The 10,000-nt window shown below is 50.1% G+C and overlaps 1 protein-coding gene across 1 annotated transcript in view; it reads left to right on the top strand.

Moving 5' to 3' along the window:
- Nucleotides 1-4,430: 4,430 nt before the first annotated feature.
- lama5 (laminin, alpha 5) overlaps nt 4,431-10,000 on the top strand; it is a gene marked incomplete at both ends in the record, with an annotated part of 94,869 nt that continues 89,299 nt past the window's right edge. Inside the window, 2 exons of the mRNA XM_084446200.1 lie at nt 4,431-4,718; nt 7,551-7,703. Coding sequence (XP_084302326.1) covers nt 4,431-4,718; nt 7,551-7,703 — 441 coding nt within the window. The remainder of the gene's footprint in view (nt 4,719-7,550; nt 7,704-10,000) is intronic.

Genomic DNA, 10,000 nt, shown 5'->3' with positions numbered 1-10,000 from the left:
TGGCCGAAAAGTCCAGCCTCGGACGGAAAAAAGTCGCTGGTCGACCGGACCCACAGAACGACGTATGGGATGAGGGACCACACCAAAATTAAAGCACCGCTTTAATCCCCATAGGCGGGACCGAGTTGGCTTCCCAGGACCTCACCCGGGAATCCCCGCCTCCCTCTTACAGGGTTTCGGGTGGCCACCGGGTAAAGCGGAGCTGTTGGTCTGGAGCGCACCGGACCGTTGGGGCCTCACAGCTCCCGGCCCCCGGCGCCTCACCTCCCGCCCGTCGCCAAAAACACTTTTTCTCGAACCCTCCCGTTCGCTCCCGGTTCCTCGTCCTCCACCGCCCGCTGGCGAGGTGTCCCCACCGCGGAGCCCCGCCGACGGCACACTCTCCTCCGGGCGTCGGTTGTCCCCTCCTCCTCCTTTGCCCGCCCCCGGGGCTACCTGGTTGATCCTGCCAGTAACATACGCTTGTCTCAAAGATTAAGCCATGCAAGTCTAAGTACGCACGGCCGGTACAGTGAAACTGCGAATGGCTCATTAAATCAGTTATGGTTCCTTTGATCGCTCCCCCGGTTACTTGGATAACTGTGGTAATTCTAGAGCTAATACATGCGACCGAGCGCTGACCCCCATCCTCTGGCGGGGAGGCGTGCATTTATGGCCCGGCGCGTGGCGGCCAGGGAGGGTGACTTCCTCGCCCCCCGCCGGGACCCGCACTGGTGACTCTGGATAACCTCTGGATAACCTCTGGATAACCTCTGGCCGATCGCTGGCCCTCCTCGGCGGCGACGTCTCATTCGAATGTCTGCCCTATCAACTTTCGATGGCAGTTTCTGGGACTTCCACGGTGACGACGGGTTACGGGGAATCGGGGTTCGATTCCGGAGAGGGACACGTGGCGGGAATTACACCAACGGTACAGCCTGGTAAATCGTCTTAATAAAAAACATTTTTTATCGGCGGCCACGATTCTTTTTTGGGACTGCCCTGGCGGCGCCACGCGTTCGGGGCGCACTGAGGACAGCGCGCTCCGGCGGACCGCAGTGCCGGGACCCATCCCTGATCTCTCGGCAGGGAGGGCGCCAAGGGTCCTCTGTTTCCTCGGCCGCGGGAAGCGGCGAATCAGGGAGCGACGGGGCGCTGTAAAGCCCGCCCAGAGATCGGAGCTTAGTAGAGAGCTTGAAAATGTAAGAGAGTGGCTCATAGACTACAAACTCTCACTGCATCTGGGAAAAACTGAGTCAATTCTGTTTGGTACCTAGCTAGGGCTAGCTAGCAGGCTAGCCTGGTAGCAAGCTTGTACAGCCTCCACACAGCACAATAGATCATGGGTGGGTTTATTTTATCATGGCTTTGTGACTGTGTCAATAAACACTTGAAAACCACGTGTAAATCTTCTTAATAAACCATATTTTGTATGTGGGAGCGACGGGGCGCTGTAAAGGAGACCGGAGCACCTGGACGGACCACCTTCGCCCTGAGCCCTTCCTAGCTGACCCTGGTCGCAGCACACCGCCCTGAACTCTCTCTTCAAAGTCCTTTTCAACTTTCAATCTGAGACGGTTCAGGTTTCAGCGAGCGGGGGCAGGGTCCGCCCAGGGGTGGTGGCGGGAATTACACCAAAGGTAGGGCCTGGTAGCAGGCCGGCCTGGTAGCTCAGAGCTAACGCTGCTGTAGCTAACAGCTAGATGGCTTAAATCAGATATAAGTTTGTCCACTAAACATTTAGGGCAAAAGTAAATTAGCTTTAGACTATAACGTTCTACTTGCAACTGAACCAGGCCATCGTTGCTCAGTTACCCTTGTGTCTTGAGCTTAGCTTAGCTTTATTATCATAACAGTCATTATTTTAAAAAGTTGGTCACTTTTATCTAGGCTAGCTATTGATAAATGAAGTCTCCGACGTAACTTCAGGCGAGGCACGAACGTCACGGCCGGGGTAATCGGCAGAGGTTAATCAGTCACGCCCCGTATGACGCTAGCCACCAGCTGACTGTCAGCTGTCATAGCATTGGTTTAGCTCGCTAGAGTGCCTGTATTTAAGCTGTCAAAACATGTCATTGTTCACGCTTGCCATTACTGCTGGTTGTGCATTGCTAATAAATGTTCAATTTTGACAAAAGTGATCTCGACTGAATTGGTATAATGTAAATGAATCAGGCTCTTTGTAAAAGCTGTATCAAGGGTGTGTAATTACCGATGGGTGAGTCAGTTAGCAATGGCGCAAAATTCAAGTTCAAGTCTTTTTTCTTTTGTGGGCGTGGATGGGGGCGTGCTCCCAGAGACGCGTCACGTGTTGGGACGTCACAAACAAAACGAGCAGAAAATGTAACTCAAAAAATAAATCGTCTAGCTCTCCAAAACTAAAGAAATGTTATAGTTCGATGGTGTTCACACAGTGTCCCAATGTACCAATATCATACAAAACACCAGAAAGTAAGGGTTTTGGACTGAACTATCCCTCTAATGAAGGAGAGAGAGAGTGCTCACTGTCCTGAGGATGGAACTCATAGAGAGACGCGCGGACAAAGCCCTCAGTGTGAGGGAGAAGGGGCCACTTGGCTGTCCTCGCTTCGTCCCGTCCTCAGGGACCTGACCCCCCCCGGGCCCCCCCCGGGCCCCCGAACTCCAGACACTTCTGTACCTCTGAGAGGATTTGGTTTAGCCCTAGAAAACATAACCTGTTTCTACATAACAGTCCAGCAAAGGTACCAATCTGCATACATGTCTCTAGAGGGTAGGAATTGACAAGGTGTTTCTGGTCTCCTAATACCACATTCTAAAATGTGTCCTAAATGGAACCCTTTGTAACAATAGCTAGAGAACCCTCGGAAAAAGGTTCCCGATACTAGAACCCTTTTCAGCTCCCCAAGGTGCTGTTTGAGGCCTTAAATGGTTCTTGCATATTGAAATAGGTTCTATATGGAGCATTACAGACCAGATTTAGTTGTTTTTAAAAAATAATCCCAGAGCCTTTTTCTGTGAAGTACTATCACACCAGGAAGGAAGACGGTGTCCAACTCCCCTGTCCTTATCTTCCTCCCCACACATGATTTACAGGCCTGGGAGTCCAGATAGAGAGACCAACCAAGAGACAGGCCTGGGACTGCAAGGGACACCAGACAGAGAGACCAACCGAGAGAGACAGAAACAACTGCCGAAACCTGCTCTGTTATTCCATTTTTTGTGTGTTTTTTTTGTCGAGCGAGTGTAGTGAAGTTGTATTCTTAGGTGTGTATGATGATGTAGAGTCAGACAGCTATGCATCTGTCTCACACCTCCATTCCTGTCTGGCAATCAGATTATTACCAGGGCAGGACTAGGACTGGGACTGGGACTAGGACTGGCGGGTCTGGGACTAGGACTAGGACTGGGACTAGGACTGGCAGGTCTAGGACTGGGACTAGGACTGGGACTAGGACTGGCAGGTCTAGGACTGGGACTAGGACTGGCAGGTCTAGGACTGGGACTAGGACTGGGACTAGGACTGGCAGGTCTAGGACTGGGACTAGGACTGGGACTAGGACTGGCAGGTCTAGGACTGGGACTAGGACTGGCAGGTCTAGGACTGGGACTGGGACTAGGACTGGCAAGTCTAGGACTGGGACTGGGACTAGGACTGGCGGGTCTGGGACTAGGACTGGGACTAGGACTGGCGGGTCTGGGACTAGGACTGGGACTGGCGGGTCTGGGACTAGGACTGGGATTGGGACTAGGACGGATATGTCTGGGACTGAAACTAGGACTGGCCATTAATGATGGTGTTGTTGAGAGTTCACACCTTCCTGGTTAAAAGCTGAGCATGTTATAGTCTGTAGTTCCTAGGACGGGTTTAGCGGAGAGGAGAGTCTAGGGTATAATAGAATAATAGCCTAGTCTGTGATTAACGCGGCCGTCAGCGCTTCCGAGCCAGTAGCCTCCCACTCAGCACTGAGCTACCCTCTTTCAACCACACGGGTTAGCAAGGGAGGGAGAGGACAGAGCTGCACCAGCGCTGATTAGGTGCCCGGCCGAGCGAGAGAGAGAGAGAGAGAGAGAGGGAGAGAGAGAGAGAGAGAGAGAGAGAGAGAGAGAGAGGGGGAGAGAGAGAGAGAGAGAGAGGGGGAGAGAGAGAGAGAGAGAGAGGGAGAGAGAGAGAGAGAGAGAGAGAGAGAGAGACTGAGAGAGAGAGAGAGAGAGAGAGAGAGAGAGCGAGAGAGAGAGAGAGAGAGAGAGAGAGAGGGAGCAACCTCAGTGCACCGCTCCGCACGCAACGACTCGGAGCTAACTTTCTTTCTAAACAGAACATCCAGCGCGTTTATGCCTCCCTCAAATGATAATCCCTAACAAATTATCATTGAGAGATTGTCTACCCTAGGCTACCGTCGTGAACTTTTCCGTAACCCACTTTCTCAGTCGTTGTTTTGCAATCGCACATCAAACAAGTGCAGGTGAAGATGGCGAGGGGACCGGTGCTGGGGACGTGGTTCCCGGCTGGCGACAGTCCCACACGGGCTGTAATATTTCTGCTTTTACCGCTGATCTGCGGTCTGTCAGCGCAGGAGCTCACGAGTAACGGCGTTAACGGGTACAGCTTGCACCCGCCGTACTTTAACCTGGCAGAAGGAACGAAAATCACGGCTACAGCAACCTGTGGAGAAGACGACAATGCGCGGACGATACAGGACTTATACTGCAAGCTGGTCGGGGGGCCCGTGTCGGGGGACCCGAGTCAGACCATCCAGGTGGGAACATATGTTTATGAAAATAGTAGCCTAGAGGCTGACGCTATTCACTTTTAGGGTGTAGCCGAATTCTGTACTGTGTGTCGGTGAGGTATGGTGATTAACTTCATATAGGGATAGTTTTTTGGTGGTTTGATTTACAGTTCAGCCTTCACCCACCTGTCCCCGCATTCAGTCCAGACTTCACCCACCTGTCCCGTGTCCCCGCATTCCCCGGGGGAGCTGACCCGTGCGGGGCAGCGCGTGCGCGCGCGCGTGCGTGTAAAAACAACCGTGGACTGTGCGCGATCATGAGTTATTACCTCGGGTTTTCTCTTTAACCAGATCGTGGTTACTGAGAGCGACCCGAGAAAGAGAGACAGGGAGGAGAGGGTTAGCGTTCCCACGGCAGGGCACGTACGGCGGTGCGTTGGCAAGCCTGTGAAATGTGCAAACATTGTAAAATAGTAAAATGTTGCCCCGAAGCGACGTTTCATGAGGGGTTTTCCTGCGAGGAATGTCAGGCATTCTTCGGGAGACCAGAGGTGTAGGTCAGAACAGAGCCGAGGCCTGGAGCTAAACTGGAGATCTCCAAAGACACATCTAGGTTCTCGACGTCAGATGATAAATACATATGTAGAACTCTCTATCGTGTTCCCTCTAAAGACCGATTAATCTACAATAATAATTTATATTTTGATCGATTAAAAGGAAACAAAATGCCAGTGTGTACTTTGCCACTAAAAGGCAACATCAGAATAGTGCGGATCAGAATAAGTTACTAGTTTTGAACATTAGAAGGGTTACAGGACAGTCGACTTTGCCGTGCTTTTGTAGGCCTACCTCCCTTTTATTGTCAATGAGTCACCACTATAGGTGAATTATGGGAATTAATTACATCTTGCCCCCCCCATACACACACACACTCTCCCTCCCTCTCTCTCCCTCTCTCTCTCCTCTCTCCCTCTCTCTCTCTCTCTCTCTCTCTCTCTCTCTCTCTCTCTCTCTCTCTCAGTCACACACACACCAGGCGGGCATCCTTAATCTTGTTTTATTGGTGGACAGACACATTTGTGTGTTTGTGTTATTATTCATTTTTAAATACCATGGTGTGGAAGAGGAGAGGAGGAGCGAAGTGGAGGTGGAGCTTGAATGACTGTGAGGAGGTGAACAAAGTCAGCGCCCCCCCTCCTCTGGTCTGTCTGTTCTCTCATTCATTCATTCATTCATTCATTCATTCAAAAGTTGTATTTAGACAGGACAATGTGCACGTACATAAAATGTTCAAGAACATTAAAATGGGTACACCAGATTTAGCTCAGAGCTACTAGATTTAGCTTTGGAGCCCCCTCCTCCCTCCATCCCTCCATCCTTTCATCCCTCCATCCTTCCATCCCTCCATCCTTCCTCCATGAGCACCCATCCAACCGCCAGCTCCCCAGTAGGGACGTTAACAATTAATTGATAATTGATTATCAATTATTCGTGGTCGTTAAGGATTGATTGATTCGTGGTCGTTAAGGATTTGCTCAAGCATGTGAAATGTACTTGATCTACTATCAAACGCATCGTTTAATAGTCCACGTTGTTTGATTTGATAGTAGATCGATTAAGTTTCACATGCTCAAGCAGATCCTTAACGACCATTAATCGCTTACGGATTAATTATCGACATCCCTACTCTCCATGATCGGCTGCTCCTGCCTGGCTTCTCTGTGACATCACCCGCCTCCCCCGGTTGTCCCCATGGACACGGCCGCACGACACCGGGATGACTCACGAGAAGAGAGGGGCAGAGGGAGGGAAGGAGAGAGGGAAAGAAGGAGAGGTTACACGGAGGGGCAGGTGGCGTGTGATTGGAGCGCTGGACGGGAGAACGTTCACCGCAAAGGGTTTCCTCTCTCGTCCAATCGCATCGAAGTTTACTGCCGTGTTGACTGCGAAACAGCCGGCTTCACACAGCGCAATGGACATCTCGCTATTCATAAGCTCCCTCAGGGATCATAAAGTCACAGCTACTGTTCTCAGCCAATCAGAGAAATATGTTGACTTTGGATCCTCATGGAGGCGTGGTATCGAAAGAGGCGTCGAGAGACATCGCTAACGACTTCGGCGGCGTTTCTGTGAGCGGCAGACTTCCTCAACGCTCCCGGCCTGACTTCATTTTAAACGGAGAGAGAGACAGAGGAAAGAGGTTGTGAGAGAAAAAAGGAGAGAGAGAGAGAGAGAGAGAAAGAGGGAAAGGGAGAGCGAGCGTGAATAAGGGTTGTGAAAGAGGGAAAAAAAAAAAAAAAGAGAGAGATAAACGTATCCCAGTGACCCCTGACCTCACAGCCATAGGCGGCAGGTTTCTCAACCTGTCCACTTGTTTGAGTTAAGCCCCAGATAACTACCCTGGTTTTCCTGCAAGAGTGAAAGGATCTTGAGAGCCTCCCTCAAGGTCACCGAGGAGCCCTTCCCCCCCCTCCGCGCCGAGCCGTATCTTAAATCAACCGTCCCCTCTGAGCGGGCAGTGATAAGGAAGTCTGTCCTTCACTGTCCTTTCTCACATACTTCCTCTATGTTGAGAAAGTATTCTATATGTGCTGTGACATGTTTGTTTATGTATGTTATATCCGTTACCCCTGGACGGGTTTTGGCAATGAGATGCAAATCTCTACGAGACAGACCTGTATAAATAAAGAATAAGAAGTGTGTCGCAATGTCTCTTTAAATCAGTCCCTTTGAATCAGCCGATCAGAAGAAGCATGGGTCATGGGTGTACTGTAGCATAAGCTGAGTGTCTGTGGTCGTAGGTGACAATCTGTTGTCTGTGTGTGTGTGTGTGTGTGTGTGTGTCCCTCCCTCCCTCAGGGCCAGTACTGTGACATCTGTGCCATGGGCGACAGTGACCGCGCCCACCCCATCACCAACGCCATCGACGGTACGGAGCGCTGGTGGCAGAGCCCGCCCCTCTCGCGCAACACCGAGTTCAACGAGGTCAACGTCACCCTGGACCTGGGTCAGGTGTGTCTGCTGCAATGCCAGGTTCTAGAATGAAGAATGTCTAGACTTGTTCTAGACTGTCAAGGAGTCTGTCGAAAGGCCTGGTTTTGAGAACTAGAACCAGAGGTTTTCTCTGCTGTTTTTCCCGATGAGGAGCGTTGGGGGGAACTTTGCTGCTGTGTTGAGATCCGGGGCTGTCTGGTCTACTGTTGAACACTGGTCTCGTACTTTACTTAACGTTATTTATAGCACTTCTCAAAACAGCAGCCACAAAGTGCTTCACAGTTGATAAACAATGCATAAACAACAAGTAATATACAATTTATAAAACGGAAACAGGCACTCATCAATAAAAGCAGTACTGTATAAACAAATAAAACAAGCAAATACAGCTAATCGGAATCGCAAGCAACTTATAAAAAAACACCTGACCATACAAGTGGGTTTTATATGGTATTGATTCAGCTGACCTTTCAGTGAGGGTGAGGTGATTCCATTATTGGACCTAAAACAGTAAAACTAACATACACATCTACCTGAACACTCACTCTCTTCACCATGGGAGCCCGCTAGTTGTCTGACTGCAGTGGTGACTGGGTGTTGTAGTACCAGCTCTGCTGTTTTGATGTCTGGGTGTTGTAGTTCCAGCTCTGCTGTGTTGATGTCTGGGTGTTGTAGTTCCAGCTCTGCTGTGTTAATGTCTGGGTGTTGTAGTACCAGCTTTGCTGTGTTGATGTCTGGGTGTTGTAGTACCAGCTCTGCTGTGTTGATGTCTGGGTGTTGTAGTTCTAGCTCTGCTGTGTTGATGTCTGGGTGTTGTAGTACTCTGCTGTGTTGATGTCTGGGTGTTGTAGTACTCTGCTGTGTTGATGTCTGGGTGTTGTAGTACCAGCTTTGCTGTGTTGATGTCTGGGTGTTGTAGTACCAGCTCTGCTGTGTTGATGTCTGGGTGTTGTAGTACCAGCTGTGCTGTGTTGGTACCAGCTCTGCTGTGTTGATGTCTGGGTGTTGTAGTACCAGCTCTGCTGTGTTGATGTCTGGGTGTTGTAGTTCTGTTCAGGCTGCCTGCTGCAGCTGGTTCAGATCTGCTAGTGTTGGCTTCAGTATGTTTACTCTCTCTGGCGAGGAGGTGAAGAAGACAGGTCACCCACCTCACACACATCACAGCTAATACTGCTGCCGTTTCCCCTTCTCCTTCTCCTCTCCTCTCTTCTCCTCTTTTCTCTTCTCCTCTCTTCTCCTCTTTTCTCTTCTCTTCTCCTCTTTTCTCTTCTCTTCTCTCCTTCCCTTCTCTCTCCTCTCTTATCCTCTCTTCTCCTCCCTCCTCTTCTCTCCTTCTCTTGTCTTCTCTTCTGCTGGATTATGTTTGATCTTCTTCACTTCCTGCTCTGATCACGGCTGAGCAGACTACTAACAGAACACACACACGCCAAACAAACACACACTGTCACTATTTAAACTGTACTTTCTGGAGCTGTCACCCTGTATCTCTCTCTCCCGCTCTGTCTCTTTCCTTCTCCTTTGCCCTCTCTCTCTCTCTCTCTCTCTCTCCCTCTTTCTCTCTCTCCCTCTCTCTTTCTCTTTCAAGTTCAGTGCTTTATTGGTATACCAAGACATGATAAAAAAATTGCCAAAGCAAACATACGTATCAAATGAATACAATGAGAATCAAGAACAAAATCTAAAATAAATATTCTAAAAATAATTGAAGAAAAACACAAATAAAACACACACAAACGCATGCGCGCGCACACACACACACACACACACACACACACACACACACACACACACACACACACACACACACACACACACACACACACACACACACACACACAACCCTCTCCAGTGTGTCTTTTATCTGGAGTGCTCTCCCTCTCTCCCCCTCTCCTTCTTTCTCTCCTACTCTCTCCCTCTCTCTCTCCCCCTCGCTCCTTCGCCCCCCCCCCCCCTCTCTCCCCCCCCCCCTCCCAGGGGACAGCCTTTGGGGACAGCCTTTGTGTCCTGTGAAGGTTTTGTATCCCTGTTTGTTCAGTGTCAGATTAAAGAGCACCTAGGAACCAGCAGGAGGACAATCACACGGCATTCAGCAGGAGAGGAGGGGGCATGACTCGCTGGCTAGGAGTTGCAATGTTTTGTCACGTCTGTGTGTGTGTGGGTGTGTGTGTGTGTGTGTGTATGGGGGGCAGGGGGGCTACTTTACTAAAAAACTACAAATTTTACATTTCCGTTTTTCCTGGCAAGCAATGTTGTCTTGGTAAATGGATGAATGGATGAATGGACTGCACTTATATAGCGCTTTTATCCAAAGCGCT

This window comes from Borostomias antarcticus, assembly GCF_949987555.1.
Source record: "Borostomias antarcticus genome assembly, chromosome: 11".
Taxonomy (NCBI): Eukaryota; Metazoa; Chordata; class Actinopteri; order Stomiiformes; family Stomiidae; genus Borostomias; species Borostomias antarcticus.
The sequence above is the reverse complement of the archived record's forward strand: the minus strand, read 5'-3'. Positions and strand labels throughout refer to the sequence as shown.